Source organism: Dendrobium catenatum, unplaced genomic scaffold, assembly GCF_001605985.2.
Source record: "Dendrobium catenatum unplaced genomic scaffold, ASM160598v2 fragScaff_scaffold_772, whole genome shotgun sequence".
NCBI lineage: Eukaryota > Viridiplantae > Streptophyta > Magnoliopsida > Asparagales > Orchidaceae > Dendrobium > Dendrobium catenatum.
Window position 1 is genome coordinate 894,053 of NW_021319234.1, and position 22,002 is coordinate 916,054.

The 22,002-nt window shown below is 31.9% G+C and overlaps 2 protein-coding genes across 2 annotated transcripts; both read left to right on the top strand.

Moving 5' to 3' along the window:
* Positions 1–872: 872 nt before the first annotated feature.
* On the top strand, positions 873–7,131 carry LOC110101671 (proteasome subunit alpha type-3-like). Its single transcript, XM_020829666.2, has 10 exons — positions 873–1,103; positions 1,212–1,251; positions 1,347–1,430; positions 3,337–3,410; positions 3,528–3,614; positions 3,696–3,780; positions 4,401–4,447; positions 5,652–5,717; positions 6,293–6,383; positions 6,877–7,131. Exons 1-10 carry the CDS (start codon positions 1,000–1,002, stop codon positions 6,946–6,948), a joined length of 750 nt encoding a protein of 249 aa, XP_020685325.1. The 5' UTR covers positions 873–999; the 3' UTR covers positions 6,949–7,131.
* A 2,784-nt stretch (positions 7,132–9,915) lies between these two features.
* LOC110101684 lies at positions 9,916–13,890 on the top strand. The gene is made up of 4 exons (XM_020829679.2): positions 9,916–10,117; positions 13,120–13,231; positions 13,608–13,658; positions 13,732–13,890. Exons 1-4 carry the CDS (start codon positions 9,972–9,974, stop codon positions 13,810–13,812), a joined length of 390 nt encoding a protein of 129 aa, XP_020685338.1. The 5' UTR covers positions 9,916–9,971; the 3' UTR covers positions 13,813–13,890.
* The last annotated feature ends 8,112 nt before the right edge of the window (positions 13,891–22,002 follow it).

Here is a 22,002-nt window from a genome sequence, read left to right on the forward strand (position 1 = left end):
CTTTTTAAAAAATATGTGGGACCTATGTGAGATTTAACTTAGAACAATTCATATTTTCAAAACTTATCATTTCTTATTTACAAAATTAACACTATGTTATGATATCTCTTCCAACAATATATCACGAAAATCTCCACCCAAAATCTTAAAAGCCTCAAAAATGAAGAAGATGTGATGAACTTACGATAACATATCATTGCAAAAATACATAAATGGAATTGATTGTATTTTTGAGAAATAAATATGATTAAGGGTCTTTTTTTTAATAGCTTTAGCTACTTTATTTTTCATACAACAGTCATAATTTTATTTGACAATTATTTTCTTGTTATTTGTTCAGTTTTTTTAAAATTTTTTATAATAAAAAACTATTTTTTACAATCATAATTATTAAGTTATTTATCTCACATCAACTATTTTTGGGACATTTAGATCAATTAAGATAAATTCACACATATAAAATACATACATTAGACTCGAATATAATATCTCTTGGTTGATAATTCTATAACAAACTTTATAAAATATTATAGTCGTCACAGATAAATCCTATGTGAGATTTAAGTCAGATTGAATGTGTGAGAAATTATTTTGTGAGGTCATCGAACGGTTTAAAGGTGAATCACCCGGTATTAAGCAATATACAGCAATAATACACAACAAAAAATGTCTTGACGTGCTCTCATTCGCATCTGGACACTATTCGGTGACCGCACAAAATATTTGTTTGTTGAAAGAGAAAGATAGCTAGTGTGTAATAGAAGTTGAGCAAAATGTTATTTTTGTGATGTTTTTTAAAAGAATTAATATTATGAGACTAAATATGAAATTCTAATTGTTAATATGAAAATAAAATATAAAGTTCCTCTGATATTTCAGTACTTGTGATGCAAGAAACCCACCTACTGGTTACTCTCTTCACAGCTTCGTATCGTCTTCGTATATTCGAGTCGGAGCAAGCCAAGAAGGCAGCTTTGGATTGGCATTTGTTGGAGAACGATGAGCAGCATAGGCACGGGGTATGATCTTTCCGTCACCACTTTCTCCCCCGACGGTAGGGTTTTTCAGATCGAGTACGCTGCCAAAGCTGTTGACCAGAGTGGGTAAAAGTTTTCGTCTTTGCTCTACTGCGCTCGCACTTCTCTTAATGGCTGGCGGATTGTTAAGATAAACTTGTTTATTGTTTGCTTATAGTTCTTATTTTCTGTCAGGACTGTTATCGCTATCAAGTGTAAGGATGGTATTGTAATGGTGAGAAATTTGTGATCTGAGGTTATTTTTCTGCTCCGTATTGTGCATTTCGCTGCTTATTTTTGTGATTGTACTCTTTGATTGGTGGGTTTTAGGGCGTGGAGAAGCTGATTAATTCGAAGATGATGTTGGGGGGATCAAATCGGAGGATCCACTCTGTTCACCGGCATTCTGGCATGGTAACCATCTCGAATCTTTTTTTTTTTTGGGTCCCGTAGATTTCTGCAGTTTTTTTTCTGCATAAATTATGCTCCAAATCTTCTGTTTTTTTTTTTTTCTATGGCACCAAAATCTTAGTAGTTGAGACTAACCATTTAGGATTTGCAGTTTAATCGAGTGAATAAATCTCTTTCTTTTTTCATAGATACTTGCAAAGGATAATCAAAGTGAGTATTGGTGTGAGTTTTTTTTAATAATATATTATAATTTTGCAAGACATCCACTGAAATAAATAAAAAAGTTAGAACAATGGAGAAATATTTCGAAAGTAAATGACTTAGAATTAGTGGGATAATGATTGAGTACATAATATATTGTTTTAGTAGTGTGATACTGTCAATTATCATTCAAAATTATTATAAGATAAGTTGATAGTTAGTTATGATAGCCTTGAGTATCTTATATCTATTATAAAAAATAATGTAAATAATGATATAACTTTTAGAGTTAATGTTAAAAGGTTAAATTAAAAAAATTTCTTAGGGTTATTATGCGCTAAGACGATAACATATAGATTTAAAGGTAAACTTTATAAAGGGCTGAGATTTTGACCAACAAAGAACATGGAGTAATCTGTTTTTCTTCTTCCCTGTTTCTCTTCTACTTCTTTATTGTAGTTAGTTTATGTTCTTCACTTTTGCTCACAGCCTTGAATTATTTTCCCTAAAATCATTTGTCTTTTGATTTATTTCTTGCCTTTATGCTTGTTACATTTCATTTTAATATATACTTTCTTATAGTTCATCAAATTATATAGAAGATCATCATCTTACTTCTCTTCTAGCTGTGTCGTCTGAAATCTTTGATATTTGTCTTGAAATTTGGTTTTCTTGGTTGTTTTGTGATTAATCTTTCCACAGTTTTCCTTCTGCCCTCAAATGCGAATCGAAAATTGCAAATTATAAACTTCCGGACCCTTGGATAAAAATAAAGGAAATACACAGTTTAGCTGATCCAATTATTGAATTCTTTCTTTTGATTTGTTGTTTTATGGATCAATTTAATTTGATAGCCAGTAGTGTTCTTATAGTTCAGATCATCAATTTTGAACTTCTTGATGCAATAGGAATTTAGCAAATGATATATGTGTATGCTAATCGCCTTTAGCATACTTTAGTTCCATACTTTATTTCAACTAAGGTTGCGCTGAGTTGGTGACTAGAAGTCATATTGAAGGTTAGAAGATCCCCTTGATGGTCTTGGTTGTTAATTTTAATTTGCAGTATATGCATGGAATGTGGTTGGCGTCAGCTCATGGCCTTGCGCTGCTTTAGCCAAATCTACTAAATCCGGGTTGGGTCGGGTCAACTCGGCAACCCGCGCGGGTCAGGTCCGGGTTGAAATGTCCGACCCGTTTGCAAAAATGGGTCGGATTCGGGTTGACCCATTTAGATCTGGGTCAACTCGGGTTCGACCCGAACCCGACTCGTCGACCCAAATTGACAACCCTACTTGAACTGGATAGTTTTTGATTCTTGATTAAAGGTTTTTTATCAACTCCTGACCTGTTAACATTGCCATTGGAAAATATTTTTGATATACTATAGAAGTTATAACTTGAATTCTAATAGAATATTATTGTTCATTCTTTGCTTTAAAAACGAAGAAACCTATTTTTCCAGCACACGCCATCAATATTTCCTACCAGCTAATAAACTATTTAACTTACAACCATTGAGGTTTTGTTTGGAACATTTTTTTTACTGCTTCTTAAAGTAGCTTTCTAGTACAAAAATTAAATTGGTTATATTAGAAAGTTGCTTTAAGAAGCAGTAAGAAAGCCGTCCCAAACGAAGCCTTAGTTTCTATACATGCATTTTTAACTTAAGTTATGGTTTCATATTTGGCTATGAACTTAAATTTCAGGCATTTGCTGGATTCGTAGCAGATGCTAGACAAATAATTGCCAGAGCAAAGTCTGAAGCAACAAACTATGAACGGTTTGTATCTTCATTTTATCATCATAGATTTTACCTTATCTATCTTGAATGATTAGTACAACTATTTGTGCCCTTTCTGAGTATAACAAAAACTGCCTGAATGTATTTCATGAACAGAATATATGGTGAACCTATTCCTGTGAAAGAACTTGCTGATCGTGTTGCCAGCTATGTTCATCTTTGCACACTTTATTGGTGGCTGAGGTACTAATTTTATTTCAGATACATTGATTGATTTGATTTGATTTGCTTGGAAGAATTGAAGTGTGTGTTATGTTGTTTCAGACCATTTGGTTGTGGTGTAATTCTCTGCGGATATGATAGAGATGGACCCCAGCTATATATGGTCGAACCATCGGGGGTTTCATATGTGAGTTTATTCCAATATTCGTTACGAAATATTTTGGTTAATTCGTTGAATTTAGCTCTTTTTGCGAGTGATAGGAAATACTTTAGTTCCCAAGTAACCCTAATGGGACTTGAGTTTGCAAGCAACCCTAATAATAATTGGTGAAAACAGCGAGAAAACCTCAAGATCTCCAATGAAAACAATCCAAAAACAATAGATTGTATAATAGGAATCAAACCAAAAGCAAAAACAAGCAAAGATACAATTGATCCTCAATTGGAGAGGAAGATCGTTCTCTTCCAATCTCTAGACGATGAATCTAGAGCCCAAAACCACAAAGAGAACTTCAAGAGAAACAATAAGCATGCATGTCCTAATCTCTTCTTATTTAAAGCAATCCTCCTCTAACCCTAGCCGCCGCCCCTCCTCTTAATGGCTCCTTAATCCCTATGGGCCCCACCTGCGTATTGGCGGCTAATTGAAAAGAGGCGGACCTGCCTTAGTCCGTCTCTTATAGGTGTGAACTGGCCCCTTGCCCAGGGTCAGTTGAACCGATCTAACAGCAAGCAAGGTGGCTTTTAAGTTACTTGTAATTTTAAGTATAGCGTGCAATTTACGCATTATACCTTTACAATGTGCAGAGATATTTTGGTGCTGCAATTGGGAAGGGTAAGCAGGCTGCCAAAACGTAAGTTTGTTGTTATCTTCTTAAGCTTATCTAATTTCAGGTTAGTAAGTGTCCCACATATGGTTGTTATATGCATTTTTTATTTTGTGAGGAGATTTGTGTCTTCTTTTAAGTGTCCATAGCATCTATATCTATATGTTTGGCTTTGTTATGTCATAGCTGACAAAATTGGTTATATTTTCATTTTTTATGATTCTTGGTTTGTTTCTTACAAAAATATATTGGCGTGCATAGGTTATTTATCAAAATGTTGCAAGAATATTGACTTAAAATTACTTGTAAGGTTTTGTTTGAGACAGGTTTTTTATTGCTTCTTAAATCAGTTTTTTAATATAAAAATTCATAAGTAGTAAAAAAGTCGTCCCAAACGAAGCCTAAATTATAGGAGTATGAATAGATTATTAGTCAAAAGATTAACTAACTATAAGCTTCAAACAACATTTTTTGTAGTACTTGTATTTCATCGAGGATGTGGATTTAAGCAATTGAAATCGATTAAATTTGCTGAAAAGTGGGTTTGGAAACTTGGCATGAAGAACATTACTCAAGGAAAGTTTAATAAATACTCATCATAAAGATCCTGAGAAAAAACATGTATTTTTGCACCATGAGATTTGTTTATATGTTTCTTAGTGTGCTAACTTGTCCTATGCTTTATATATTCTTTTTAGTTTTTTGAATTGTTGTTAATGTATGTTAAGAGTTCGTTTGGGACAACTTTCTTAATACTTTCTAAAGCAGCGTTTTAGTTTAAAAAATTTTTGAATTAGAATTTTTTGTACTAAAAAATTATTTTAGAAATTAATGAGAAAGCCTTCCCAAATAAATTTTAACTAATTTTTTATGTTATGCCTAAACTTAAACTAATTGCTAGTATTAATCATACTGACAAATCTGTAGGAGCCAAAGCCGCGAGAGAAAAGGAAAACTGTTTTTTTTTTTTTTAAATCCTGTTTTCAATGAACCCATTAGAAGGTTTAGTCTTGTATAGACGAAACCATGGACATTGCATTTACTTAGAACAGCTTTATCCACTAAATCCTCATGTGAGTAATTCTTATATAGTTTGGTATTTATTTCATGCCAGTTTCTGACATACACCATATGCTAGATGGTTTCTTTGCTCGTTTTCCATTTAAGTCATCGCATGCAGGTGATCATATCTATTTGTTCCTGCTCTTACCATCTTTCTGGTTTTTCACAGAGAAATTGAGAAATTGAAGCTTTCTGAACTAACATGCAGGCAAGGGATCATTGAAGTTGCCAAGATGTGAGTAATTCACTTAATTCTAGAAAATGAAGAGTAGCCAATTTGTCGATGGGATCAGTCCTTATCATTCAAGAAACATCAAAAACTGATAACCATCCTATTTATGGAATAAAGTCGTTTATGAAATGTTTAAAACACCTATATCTCATAAATAATGTATCTAAATTAAATAAAATAGAAACAAAATTATAACATAATAAAATCATGAAAATAAGTAATCTGTTTATCTGGTTAAGGTTTCGTTTGGGACGGTTTTCTTACTGCTTCTTAAACTAGTTTTTTAATGGAAAAATTAAAATTTTGTAATTAAAAACTTCTTTAAGAAGCGTAAGAAAGTTGTCCCAAACGAAACCAAAACTTATACAAAGTTTTTTAGTCCTGATAAGGGCCATTTTTTCACTTCAAATGACTGTTTTGAATCATTATGAGGGCCTGCGGATTTTTCATTCAAACTCAGAAATATGAAAAATAAATAGTTCTATCCATCTTACTTGAAATATTTGCTGTCAATTTGTAATTTAACTTCTTGGATTTATTACGCAATTTCTTTTTGTTTTACTTTATGCAACATTCAGAATCTATGGCGTCCATGACGAGGCCAAGGATAAAGCATTTGAACTGGAACTGAGCTGGGTTTGTGATGAATCAAATAAGCAGCATCAAAAGGTAATATTCTTACTTTGTTAATGAACATCAGTCACAAGAGATGAAGCATTTCTTTGAACATACGAAATGCAGTTTACTTAGGCTTTCTTTGGGACGATTTTTTTTACTGTTTTCTAAAACAATTTGTTAGTACAACAATTTCTTGAACTAAAAACTTGTGCTAAAAAGCTATTTTAGAAAGCATTAAGAAAGCCGCCCCAAATGACTATCATTTTCTAAAGCAGCTTTCTAGTACAACAATTTTTTGAACTAAAAACTTTTGTACTAAAAAACTATTTTAAAAAACATGAAGAAAGCCGCCCCAAATGACTACAGACTACTGTTTTCTAAAGCAGCTTTCTAGCACAATAATTTCTTGAACTAAAAACTTTTTGTATTAAAAAACTATTTTAAAAAAGCTACCCCAAACAAAGTCATAATATGCTGGAATAAGTACTGATCGACTGTAGTGAATTCTTTGTTTCTTTTACCTAAAAATATGTTGCAATTATAGGTGCCGGAGCATCTTCTTGAGGAAGCCAAAGCCGCTGCCGTGGCCGCGCTGGAAGAGATGGACGCTGATTGATCACCAAATAGAAGAACAGCCGCCCCACACCCTCACTCTCTGTTCAGGCCTTCAGTATCCTATCTGTTTTTCTTTTTTTGGTTAAAAACTATCCTGCGCTGATAATTAAGATTTTCTTCAACAATTAGAGTAACGGTAACTATATTTATATATTAATGAAGTTTGAGAAGAGGGTTGGCATTCTCCTGTCTTTGCTTTGTCGAATTGGGGGAATTATCCGGACACTGGATTCAGCTTACCATTCGGTACTTCATAGTCTTGAAGTATTACTGAACTCGGTACTATGAAGTACTGAGTTCGATACTTCACAGTACCAAGCTCGATATCGACTGCTCAGAAGAGAGTTCAGTACTGAGTAGAGAGTGATGTGGCACATTTTCATTGGCTTTGGACAGCATCCGGTGTCCGAACCCAATAATTTCTCGTCAAATTGAGGAGATTGTAACATGTGGAGTTCGGATCGGAGCTGCTTTTAGATTCTGTGAGTGTGCGCAGTAAAAACGTAATTATTATGCATATTATGCTTTTGTTGTGCTTTTATTATGCACATTCATAGAATTTGGACGCAGCTACGGTCTGTATTCTGCACGGAATAATCTCTCCATATTGAGAAATTCTGATTCATCGTATCATTTTGGATGGATATTTTTTTGACCTAATTTTATTTCTGTTAATGAAAAGAAAAAAATGTTACATTAAAAAAAAAGTTACATTGCGAGAGTTACTATAAAATTTTTTATATGAAAAAGGATAATTTTTAAAAAGGAGTATCTTAATTATCATAATTAGTAAAAAGAGCATGTTTATTAAAAATTTAAGAATGAACTAATTCATCAATTATTTTGGCTTATTGTAGACAAAGAAATGAAAGTTCACGTGGAGAGAGAGAGAAATATGGAGTTGTGGAGAGAGATAATAGAGAGAAAAATGTCAGAAAGAGAGAATAATGCTTTATGCTGCTGTCTCTTTCCTCTATAAATTTTATATATTATTTTTAATTAACAAATAATGATTTATATGTTAATCTTTTTTTACTAAAATTTTTTTGATTAAACATATAAAAATCTTAATTTAGTTTAATTACGTTGTAATTTTAAGTTATAAATTTTAGTATAAAAACTTAAAATTTTGTTATAATTTTTGAAAAACTCGGTACACCTCGGTACCGCATTTTTATTGCCTACGACAGGATGCTTCTTGCATCCGGTCAACCGAACCAAATAAAAACTCCACCACAACTCTATATCTCTCTCTCCACGTGAACTTCCATTTCTCTCTCTCTCTCTGTCTACAATACGCCAAAATAATTGGCGAATTGGCTCATTCTTAAATTTATAAATAAACCAGCTCTTTTTACTAATTGTGATAATTAAGATAATCATTTTTAAAAATTAATGATTTTTCTATATTTCTAAATAGAAATATTAGTTATAGAATATGATATTAAGGTGTAAGTTAGCATCTTGTTTGTATTTTTTTTTTTTTTATCTTGTTTGTATGGTTATTGGTAAAGGCAAATAGAACAGAAGTTCATGTTGGATGATTAGGAATACATAGTTGATATATTTCATCCAAATGATTTTAAAATTTATGAAGGTATATTAAATACTAAATGTATAAGATCCAAATTTATAAAAAAGCCCCTCAAAATATTATTATGCAAATTTTATCTTTTTTTTTTTGTTATTATATTTGAAATAGGCTAAAGTCAAATAAATGATTGAATTTATGAAGCAAATTTGATTTAAGAGAATTGGTTGAATTTTACTGAATTTAATCCTTTATAATTGAAAAAAATTGCGTCAAATATTTTTATGAATTACAAAATTACTTATTTTGTAAAGTTAAATATTATATCTAATAATTTTATATTGCACTCATCTAATTTTTAAATATATTTTAATCTAAAATTTATCAGAATAGTCTTAGCATTATTTAGGTTCAAGTTAGGCATATTCCGATCAGGTTAATTGAGCTGAATGGATTATATTTGAATTAATTGAGTTGTGTTGATCTAAAAAATTATACCATATGTAATAAATAGGTTAATGTGTAGAATTCTTTTTATTTTTCTGAAAAAGGAAGGCAATGCTTTAATATATTATACACTAACTTAGTTTTGACCCGAATTCTTTTTCACCATAAGCCAACTGCATTGTCATTGTCATTCACCCATGTTGACTCGCTAGCCGAAAGTCGATCATTGCAAACCGCCACAATTTAACCATCGCCACAATTTGACCATCGGCTACTACTGCAAATCGGTGTTGACCACGAGAAATTATTCTTTGCAGACACCGGACGGTTCGGAGACCAATCAGAACGTTCCATGTTATTGAGTGGTACCAAGCAAAAAAGTGATGTGGCGCATTCTGATTGGTCTGCGGACGTCGTCTGGCGCCCACATAGAAAATTTTTTCAATGATCACTATTATAACCATTGTCGAACCAACAAGTGACCACAGTTGCTTGTCATTGGCTACCATGTTTGTCACTACCACTAGCCATCACCATCATTTAATTCACATTATATTGATTTTATTTCAGCAAAAAATGTATATTATATTATTATATTTTTTACACTTTTTTAAATAATTTTAAATATTTCAAGTAGATTTTATTCGTTTACACGTACGAAATAACCCTTATTTTGATAGGCCAATTTATAAAAACGAGCAAATGTAATACCTAAATACTCATAAGAATCATAGAGCAGAAAAAATTTAAAAAGGAGCGAAACAGGACCTCGAAAATCCGGTTTTATAGAAACTGGAAACCTGATTTTAAAAATCCGGTTTCTATAAATTATTATTTTAATAATATAAATTTTATAATTTATATAATTAATATTTTTAAAAAATTAAATTATTTTCATTACATAATTTGGATTACCAAACGGTAAATACTGTACAAACACTATCTGATAGTCCATTTTTGTTCCTTTAAAAGGACCGGTAAATATGTTAAAAATCTTCCCCTTTCTTCCAGATGCCTATCAGATAGTGTTTGTATCCGATCCGTTCATGGGCAGACGATCCAACGCGACGATGTTTCGCCGAAGAACCCTAATTCTGGGGTTTGTCGCCGCTCTTTTATTGGGAACCGTCATATACTTCCGGCTATGGTCCATCGATTCATCGTTTACTGTAGACGACAGAGAAGAACTAAGGTTCGCGTCAAACATTAAACTGATTTACTTCATCTTCGGTTTGTTCTTGCCATCAAATCCCTAACTTTGATACAATTGCTTTACTTTTATGTGTTTTTATGGTTCTGACATTCTGCTTTGTTGATCTCTATAAATGAATTTTATAATCTGTTTGTAAAACTTTATGAATTATGCATGTACGCACTTCACCGCCAAACCCTAACAGGACCTTGCGGACAGATCTTCCTAGTTGTGTTTTTTGAACAGCTGGTTATGAATTAACATCTCCGGTGCTTTGAGTTTTCTTTTTATTTTCCTTTTTATTGATTTATAAAGTATCTGAGGAAAGAAAAGGAGATGTAGATTGTACAGTTCATGGCACATCAAGAGAGTATGAATTGGGGTGATAAATACTCAACTTCTGATTTTCATTAATGTTTGAAGTTCAATGGAATTAAAATAATGAATAGTGCAATTTTAAACAATGGTAGAAGGAGATCCAACCATGAAGCTCCATTAATCCAAGTTTTAAAATAAAACCATAAGCTTGCAAAATAAAACCTTGGAGGAACCCCTATCAAAGATCTCTAACACTTCACATGATAGTTGTTAAGACCTTTCATAAACCACATTGATAGTAACAATAAATACTTGTTGGAGCTCTTAGCTCAAAACTAATCTTCATTTATATCTACAATAATGATTAATAATTATCATTTGAGCAAAAAGAAAGTCAAGACTAAGGCACTCATCTGCAATATTGATTCATTCTATTCACTAAGATTTATATCAAGGATTGGCCAAATTTCTTATATCACCCAAGTGAAGAAACTTAGCTCAAATCACCAATTGAAGTAGTATTACTGAGCATATATATTGTCAACTATAAATAAAATGAAGTGAAAAATATCGTCTTAAACTGTTATGAGACAGGTTATCGGAATAATCAGCTTAAATATATCGCCTACGAATATATTGGGCTTTGCAGAAACTTCAATCATGGTTCCAACAGAACAAAATTCAAACACATTTCGTTCTGTCCCAATAAAGGCGCCTCTAGGCAACGACTAACATCGATCCCATCCCGAATTTCATGTGGACATCCATCATTAAAATCTAGAAATCTAGCTCTAGCCAAGAACAAAAATTTGGAGGATGGCTCCTTTTAGCAGCATAAAGAAAACAACAAAGTATACTGCAACTAAGATAAGAAACTCATTTCTTATCTTATTGAATAATACGTTTAATTTTACCATGTATATCATATATATTAAAATACCTGTTTAACTTTAGTTTGCAGCCTTCTTTGGCCAAGTAATCAGGAGCTTGATTTTCTTCTCTATAGATGTGTTTAACTCTATCATTCAACTTAGAAAATAATTGTCTAATGTACCTTAGCAAATAAATTTTCTTCCAATTATAACCTCTTTCACTACTAAGTAGTTCTGTAATAAATTGATAATGTACCTCAGTTGCAACATATCTGAATCTCTTATCAATGCGTATCACTAAGCCAATATCTAATGCCACCATTTTAGCAAACATCACTCACTGAATGCCCAGATATTGAAAAAATGGAAACTTCATATCACCATAATAATCTGGCAGAATAACTCCGGCAGCAGATTCTCTAGGATTTCCCTTGGAGCATTCATCTTCATTCAACTTAATAAAACTAAACTCAGTTTTGTCCAAGATACCATCTTTATCTTTCTTGCTCTCTCTTCATCATCTTTGCAGTATAAAATATATCAACGAAGCCTCCTTTAAGGCTTCTAGTAGAGATACACCTTCCATATATTCTATAAGCATTGAAGTTTTTCTATGTTTCACCTTATTTCACTCGTGCCGACTGAACCAAAGAGCAAATGAGGGGACCAAAGTTCTGTGGTGACCTCTTCTAATCAAATCTCCAAGATGAAACGAACAATTCAAGTGGTCAGCATTTTGGTTTGGAAAACTTCCTTTGAAATAATGTAAGCATTGTATCCCAAATCTGTTTAATTTCACAGTTCTGGATGAATAAATGATCACATATTTTCCTGCATTACAACACCAACAACATCAAGCCTTTGTCCCGCTACGTGGGGTCAGCTACATAAATCATTTTTCTCTATTGTCCTATGAAAAGTCAAATTCTCGTTTAAATCTAATAAAGAAAGATTTTTTCTAATATTTTCTAACCAAGTCTTGTTAGGTCTACCTCTACACTTCTTTAATATAAGTCAAATCTAATACCTCTACTTTCCTAACCAGTTCATCAGAAGGCCGTCGTTTTATGTGACCAAACCATCTAAGGCGACTCTCTCTAATCTTATCTACCACTGGAGCCATTCCAACCTTTTCACATATATGCATTTTTTTACACATAATAAAGAAATAAAATTCAATCATATTATCTCTCATTTTATTTTGTTCTCCTTCTCATTCCAATAGCAATGAATGATCTTTATACATGATTTAGATCTAATTTCCACAACTTGTACAAATTGAGGAATTACTCTCATCAAAATCTTAGAGCAATCTGTTTGTGCGTTTGACATCTGCCATCAAGACATTAATGCCTTTCTCTTCCCCCAACTATGTGTATTTCTGCTTGTACCAATAATTGATGCCTCAGGATAATGGGTGATAGCTTTAACATGTAAAAATACTTTTTGGTTTGCAGGAAATAAATTACAATATATGAAAATGAACTGCTTTTCTTCTTCCAGCTTCAGTGAAATCTGCGCCCTGTACATGAAAGATGCTTAATTCTTATAAACTAGTGCTGTAGTTTTAACAGGATTTATCAAGGCTTGAGGGGATTAATCTGAATTTCATGTGATTTTCAGCATTCTTTTGTGAAGTTTAAGGCTTCGTTTTGAACAGCTTTCTTACTGCTTCTTAAAGCAGTTTTCTACTATAATTTTTTTTATTTTTGTACTAAAAAGCTAATTTAAGAAGCAGTAAAAAAGCTGTCCCAAAAGAACCCTAAGACTTTCAAAGCTACAGACTTAACATGTTTCTGCTGTTCATAGCAGAAGACAGTTTGACCGTGCCAATATGGAAGCCATGGACGAATCAGCTGCATGGAGAATGAAATATGATGCAGAGTTTGATAAGAGCAGAAAATTTGAGGATGAATTGGTGAAGGTATCTATATTTTTTCTTCTTACAAGTGATTATTAATTTTATTGTTTTGGAGTTTTTACATACATGTCATAAAGTTCTTATATATTTATATATCTAACACCTAAATTTTTATATTTACTTATATACCGCTTTCATGTCTAAGGTTTCATTTGGAACAGCTTTTTTACTGTTTTATAAAGCAATTTCTTAGAACAATTTTTTTTTAACTTTAAATTTTTGTACTAAAAAACTGCTTTAGAAAACAATAAAAATGTTGTCCCAAACAAAGCCTAAGGCCCATTAGCTCAATCTAAAGATCTACTACACTTAATAGCCCTAACAGTTATATTTAATCTTCATAATAATCTAAAGCTTTCACTATATGTGTTTTTAACAGGTTAAGGCTGCTCAAGCAGGAACCAATGAGAGGCTTATAGCACTGCGAAAGGTAGCTACTGACTTCTGTTTCTTCTGTACTTCAATGTGCTTTTAATGGCTGAAAATTTCTTTATTTTTTTCAGGAAAATGAGAGTTTGAAGAAGAAAGTGAAGTTACTGATGAGCACTAAGGAACACTGTAATTGTAATAACTCATCAATTTGACTCCAATGAGCCAATTACAGTCAGAATTCAGTGAAGTACATATCAATATAATGAGGAAATCATTAAGTTGGTTCTTTAGATTGTTTAGCTTATGTTCATTTGACCCCTTTTTTTTCCTTCAATTTGCTCTCACAAATTATCGAGAAATTATTCTATGCGGACAAGAGACCGTCCGTATGCAAATCAGAACGTGTCACGTCATTCGTATACAGTCGTGATACACAATAAAAAAGTGATGTGGTGCATTTTGATTCGCCTCCGAACGGTGTCCATATCGCATAGAATAATTTCTCCAAATTATCAGCCAAGTCAAGTTGAGAGATCAAAATAGTCCGTTTTTTGATAAATTGAAGAATCAAATTGAAGGCTAAGGTTTCTTTGGGATTGATGCAGTAATTGTAAAATTATTATGATAAAAAATAGAGTTTTTGAAATTTTATGTGGATATTATAAATATTTTGTTATAACTATCACAGTCTATTAAATTTGATTGTTAATAAAGCTGTTTTCTCTTAATACAAATGAGGTAAATTTTCATTTGGGTTTGGCCCATTTTTGATTGTTTGTGCATGCTTCATATAGATTGGTCATTTGGTCCCATGCTCTGATATTGAGAATACTGAATTAGGCTTCGTCGATTTTCTTGCTGCTTCTTAAAATAATTTTTTATTATAAAAATTTAATTAAATTTTTATACTAAAAAATTGATTTAAAAAACAATAAAAAAGTTATATCTCCTTAAAAGTCTTAGAATGATTTTTTTCTCTTACACTCAAATGCATAAATAGTGTATGCATGAGAAAAGTTTGCATCAAAATATTCTAATTAAAATTAAATAATATGAGTTTTATAATCATTAAATTTATTTTGAGATATGTGTGACAAAAATTTTGATTAATTAATTGTATTTATTTTAGTTTAAAATAAATTTAATAATTATATAATTATTTTAATTAAATTATATTTTAAATATGTGTTTATATCCTAAATGCTTTTGGATTGATATTTATATATTAATTTTATTATTTCTATATTTTGAAGATATGTTTTAAAAAAAAATTAGATATATATTAAAGTATTGCACCTGCTCTCTGAATTATCTCATTTTTCATCCTTTATGAGTGTTAGTGAGTATTATGAATTAGACAAGTGTTTTTCTATTGTTGTAATGTTGTGAACTCAATAATCTCTATGATTTAAGTGTTATGTGATTTCTTTATTCTTCAGGTTCTTATTTTTTTATTATATTCTAATAGTTTTGTACAAAAAGAATTCTTGGGCCTCCTTAAGTATGCTATCAGTGTGTGCTCATATATGCTAATCATTTGAATTTGAATTGTGCAATTTTGCAATTAAGCCTTCTTCTCTAAATACTTATCTTATTGCTCTTTCTTTTTGTCATCATAATGTCTTAAATTTTATTCTCTTCAAATTATTTTATTCTTCTCAATCTTGTCCTAGAACTTTTTCGCAAGTGGTTGTAACTTCTCAACTATATAAATCTTCTTGATCTTGTTATTCAGTTGTTCCGATAGTAGTGTCAATAATGAGTTCAAAGTGATTATTATTCTCTCTGTGTCAGTTTCCTAATATATTGTATTCTGACCTGTATCAAATTATACCTATAACTCAAATCCCATTTTATAAAAAAATATATAATCCAGAAGTCAGTACGCGTTAGCAACTCAACCTGACCAAATAATTTCTATCTTAATAAAAGAAATTCTTTTTTTATGTCTTACTAATCATATATTGTAGATATTTATAAAAAATTAAAAATATACCATAAATATTAATAACGTATCAATTCAAGTCAAAATCGAGAGTTAACTAAACCTGGAACCCCGTTTTTAAACGGGGAAAACTAATAACCAAATTTTTCGGTTTCGAGTTCGAGTAAGATCATTGTATTGACACCTCCTATTGTTTCTATGTTCGCTCTGTATCCTTTATCTGATAAGCTTTATTGACGTTAGTTTACTCTATGTTAGCGAACTCTATGTATGTTCTCTGACAATAGTTTGGTATAACTCTGATTATATTAGCTCGTTTTTATATTCGCTTATTAAGAAAACCGAAAAAAATATTAATATTATCGTTCGAACTAATAATTAAAAAAATTACTATAAATGTTATTAAGATTGTTTTGAAAATTGACATAATATTTTTAGATCTTGTTTATTATAACCATTATCGTAATATTGGTGCATCCAGGCACATAAGGATTCTCACCAATATATTCACTCCCTTAATTAGTCTCTCAAGTTTCTTCCATCAATCTCTAAACATTTTGACATATGATTCATCTACCTCGCTATAAGGCTTCAAATAAATTACAACATTGACATAACTACATAAAGATCTAATATTCTCTCTTGATGTGAGGTAGCTTTCTCATTTGAACATTTAAAACTGGTAGATTTGGGTGCGTGTCTTTGGCTGTGGCCATTTCTTTGATATGTTATTGTATATGCGATGTACTTGATATCCTGGCTTTTGTATAATCTGGTTGCAGCTAGCGTTTTACATCGCATGGCAAAGCTATATGGGAGCGGGCAGCCCCAGCTAAGGGCTTCTGGCTTCTCCTTTGCTATCAATATAGCCTTAGGCAATTCCTTTCTCTATCTGCGTTTCTTCTAGTCTATTTTGATATGTATGGTCTATAGTTCCATTTCTTTGCTAGAGAATTGTTCAAAGCAAGGTTGATCTGCCTTTAGTTTGGCATCATTTGATATCAGTCTTTCGTTATACTCTGCTTTGTATTAAATACGTCTTTCTAATTACAAGAAATTTTTTCTACTAAACAAACTGTTTAAGAAATGTAGCTAAAAAGCTGTCCGCAGAAGTAGCCTTATTATTTTAGTAATGGATTATATAATCATATAGGAATATGGCGTTCGTTTGGGACTGGACTTTCTTACTGTTTTCTTAAAGCCAAAGCTTTCCTAGTACATTTGTAAATTAATATGATTTTGTTTACTTAGAAAGCTGCTTTAGTATAATTGAAATGGTGTCTGATTTCCCATGTGTTTTAATCGAAGCCTTATTGCCTGATTTTCTTGGGTATAATTTAGTAACTTACTCTCGTCATACACTTATATCTAAAAAATATTTATATTATGAATAAGATATTATATTCAAGTATATCCATATTTTAGGAGTTTTTCCGTACTAATTGTTCTCTCTTTATCCTATATTTACTGAAAAATTTGCATGAACTTTTCTCTGCATTAGGTCATTAATTTTATTTTCTTTGATTATGTGTGCAATTTCATGTCAGTATTGCTACCTATTACTAGATTATATATATATCTTTGCGTTGTATAATCCAAATTATAGGTGGGGCTTTCCAAATATTATATCAGTTATATGATTCTGGTCTTACAAGAGCTACTACGGCATGAGTGTCTCTGTATACTTCAAGAGTTTAACGTTGAAAATTAATTATACTAGACATTTTTCAAGGTTCTTGCTTTGCTTATATAATTCATGGGTAATTTACGTGCAGATTGGATAGTTTTAAAACAGCAACTTACAGCACTCGAATTGTCATTTATAGAAATTATATTAAATATAAGAAAGCCCCATAGATTCAAAAAACTAGCTGAAGCAGCAACAAATGACCTGACCTTTTTTGGCCTAAGCGGACCTTTTCCTAGGAAGGTAATCAGCCCAGAGTATCTACAGTGAGAATACCAGCTACAGATTCCATGCTGAGATTTAAATTTTCCCATCAATCCACCAATTTGAAGTCTTTTAACTCCAATGTATAAATTATCAGTTCCAGGAAGCACCAGGTAACAGCCAAGACATGTCCTCCTGGAACCTTCGGAGGTACTGGAAGAAAGCAGAAAGCAGAGCTTGAATCTGACAATCCGTAGGACCAGACTATGGGAAAGGTATAATTTGGAAAAAGGAGCTTACAGTGTGTATCAGCCACTTACCAGCAATCCTCCACCCGAGCATCTCTAACAACAATCCAGGGCCAGATTGAAGGGAATACAGTCAACAGCTTGACTAAGCCCTGCAAGTCCTATATAAGGAAATCAGAAAATTGAATGAGTAAGAGCTTGTAACAAAGTTTGAAAGTTATTTATAGGCGTTAAATTTTTGTGTTTTTGGCTCTGAATGGACAGAAATTTAAAAATGTCCGCAGTAATTTGTCGAGCATCCAAAATTAAAAATCTCACATAAAAATGGTTTTGATACAAATATTTTCAATGGGGATTCATCAGCCGTGCCATTGACAAACTGGATTACTAGTTTGAAGATATGCTTAACAATAAAGTAATGTTGTACTTAACAGTTGAAATCAGCCGTTTCCAATGCAAAGGATCCAACGGTCACAGAAAGCAATTCATGGGGAGGCTCTGCATTGGGGATCAATGCCATAAACGAAGGAATAATTTAGGAAAAAAATGAATAGGAAATTTTATGTATTAAATTTGTAATTTGTTGTTTCTCATTAAGATATCTGTATAGATCTATAAATAGGGAAGATATTACATAATAAGCTAAGCTTTTCCCTCTCAAACATACTGTTTTAACATAACATATGCTAATCATTGGCTACGCATGAATTCCCCTATTTTTATCTGAAGTCATCCCAAAAAATTTAGAATTTAATCATAGATTCAATTTGCGAATATGAATTAAATAGACAACATTGCAAAAGTTGTAAATTAATTCAAAAATAATTTGGAGAGAATCAAAGGAAACAACAAAATTTCATTCCTATAAATTCTTCACCTTTCCTTAGGGTTAACCCACCCCTGGGAGAAAATATGAGGGAAACATTCCTTTGATTTAAGCTCCGGTTATCTTAATTCATTATTTTTAAGCATTGAGATAAATTTTAATTGATATTTAATCAACATCTAATGTCATAAGGCAGCAAATAGGCCTTTATGTAACCTCAAATATAGAATTATATTTGGATAAAGTTTGAAAATCTTCTCTCCTCCAAATTCCACATGTAAATTCCTCCCCAATATTGGGGTCTAGGCTATTACCAGAGCCTCCTGTCTCTATAACCTCTCCAAGGCACAATCAAACTGGCCTTTGGAATAAATTCCATGGTAGCCTTTCATGACTACAATAATGGATGTCATTGGGAGCTCTTACGCTAAAGGTGGCCACAATCATTTGGCTCCACCATCGTCTATTTCAAATAAAGAGAAGACATCCACTAAGAAACAACCTATAAAAGAGAATCCATCACCAAACTTAAAGAAGGCATTAAACAAGTAACAAAGAAGGAAAAAAAAATTCATCCCTCAGATTAGGATATAATTCTGGAGGTTTCTAGTTTCGATTGGAAACATTTAAAAGCTAAGATAATAGGATAATTGGGTTTTGGACCCTTCTAGAAAAAATTTCTGGTTTCATTGCATGATTATCCTGATTGAATGAAAATTGCCTCTGGTTTTTTCACAAGCTTTAATGTGGGTGGAATTCCTTAATCTAAAATTATGATATGTAACCATGTGTTGGTCCCAATTAAAAAATTATCAGAAGCTCAATTTTATGGCCCATTAGACACAGAAGAAAAGTGAATATGAATAACAGAATTTAAACAGGAAAGTATCAACGTATAAAAATATCATGGGAATTTTTAAAGATTAAGGGAAATTTGCTTTTTTAGAAATTTGTTACATAAAAATATAATGCACATGAAATATGAATGGGATCATGGGCCTCCCAAACAGAATTAAGATTTTCCAGTTTGTTTTCATGTCTTCAAGCTAGCATTGAAGTCATTGCGCTTGGGAAAATCACTTTCTATTGATCAAAAAGCTTAGTAAGCAGTTGTAAATACAAAAATAAGAAGTATATAAGTACAACTACATAGGAGCACTGCTAAAAGAAATATGCATGTAAGGAATCTAAGAAAGCAATATGTGGATGCAAAGATTTAGCTTTTAATTATTTATATAATAAATTAGATATTAGGAAGGAGAAAGATATACATATAAAGTAAGCCAAAAAAAAGATGTAGTAAGGATTTAGTTCAAGTGAAGTGTTATTTAAGTATGGAAAATCAAAAAATACTTTTTCTTAAAAGATGACATTCAACAAGATGGATGAAGATATTTTTTACTAAACTTTTTAATGAAATGTGAAAATAACGATTACTTTAAGTCACCTTAGCACATTAAATGAAAATAAAAATTTAATTTTTTATCGAGTATTAGTAAAACCGAGTTAAGAGGTTTTTAAGGAAAATGAAGGGTGAAAAAACTGTTGGACCTAATGATATTCAAAAGAGGTGTGGAAATGCTAAGGAGATATGGAATTTATTGGCTTGCTAAACTTTTTTTAATATTGTTTGAAGACTAAAAAAGATGTCAAATGATGGAGAATTAAGTGTGTTAATTCATATTTTTAAGAATAAAGGTGATGCACAAGATTGTGCGGAAATTTAGAGGCAATTAAGTTAATGTGTCATACCTTTAAAACTATTGGGAGCGAGTTATGGCAGCAAAAGGTTGCAGCATGATATTAATATTTCAAAATCAATTTGGATTCATGCTGGGTAGGTCTACTATGGAAAGCCAATACATTTATTTGGGAGAGGGTTGATGGAGAATTATAGAGAGATAATGAGGATCTACATATGAATATTTAAATAATATTTAAAGGAAAAGCATTGATAAGTTCCAAGAGAAGTGCTATGGAGGAGTTCTTGAAAGGGGAGGAGTTCATAACGCTTTATATTTAAATCATTAAAGATATGTATGGAAGAGCTATATTGTGTCAAACACAAAGTTTTAACCAAGTTATTTTCCTATTTTGGTTGGATTACATCAAAGGATCAGGCTTAAGCCCATATCTTTTTGCTTTAAGTCATGTGTTTCTCACTAGACATTTCGCAAGAGGATGTACCTTGATGTATGGCTTTTTGGCTGATGATATTCTTCCTTATGATAAGAACTAGAGAGGGAGTTGAAGGTAAACTTGAATTAGAATGTTCAACCTTAGAGCCTAAAGGTTTTTGCTTGAAAGTGCATCTAAAAACAAAATATATAGAGTGTAATTTTAGTAGTAATAGGCCTAATGGAGGGCATTGTGATTTTGGGTGATCAAGCCATTAATAAAGAGTATATGTTTAGATTATCTTGGACTATTAATTCAGCAGTGATGGTTACATAGATAGGGATAATTCTCAGCAAGAATTCAAGTTGGGATGTTAAAGTGTAGGAATCACTGGGCTTATTTGTGTGATAGAGAAGTCCCCTCAAACTTAGGAAAAAAATCTATAAAGAGGGTGGTGAGACCTGAATCTTTTATGGTGCCAAATTGTGACCAATTAAAAGAGAAGCATAAATATAAGTTAGTGTTTTGCAGAGATGAGGATGCTAGGTGATGAGTGGCTTTACCTTAGAGATATGATCGAAATGAGGCATATACGTGAAAAGGTTTGGAAGTAGCTCCAATGGAAAAGATAAGATTAGAGAGAGTTGCCTTAGATGGTTTGGTCACATAAAAGCGGCTTTCCGATGACCCGATTAGGAAAGTAGATGCATTTAGATTTAACTTATGTTAAGAAAGTAGAGATAGACATAAAAAGAATTGTTAGGAAATATAAAAATGATCTTTCTTTATTAGATTTAAATGAGAAATTGCCTTTAACGAACAATGAGAAAAAGATAATATATGAGAGACCCCACGTAGTGGGACAAAAGGTGCTTATTGTTGTTTGTTACTTTGATACAAGAACTTCGCAGAGGCATAGTATGGGGGTATGTCGACCTACTTTCCATCAAATGAGCTGTAGGGTGTTGAATGGATGATAATGGAGGGGCGCCAGTTTACGCACAACCCAACCTTATAGGAGCTAAGGTTGTTCTTTTGACCAAATGATTCGAAGTGCTAGGTGCTCTGATGTGTTTATGGTTAATGATATTTTTAAGAATATAGACTGCCATCAAAGGCACTCATCTAAACAAAGTAAGGCTTTGAAAAGGAAAAAAAAATGTCATCAATTAGATAAATTTATCTTAACTATAGGGAAAAATTTTAAAAGGGGATAAAAACAATGATTTTAAAAGATTAAAATTAACACTCTTGGATCTACAATGTTTTCCTATATACTATCTTAATCAAGATAATCAGAAAGACATGTTAAGAAACTTAAATATTGAAGCAAACTTAAGTTTTGTTGGGGGGGGGCATGCATAGCCTAGATTT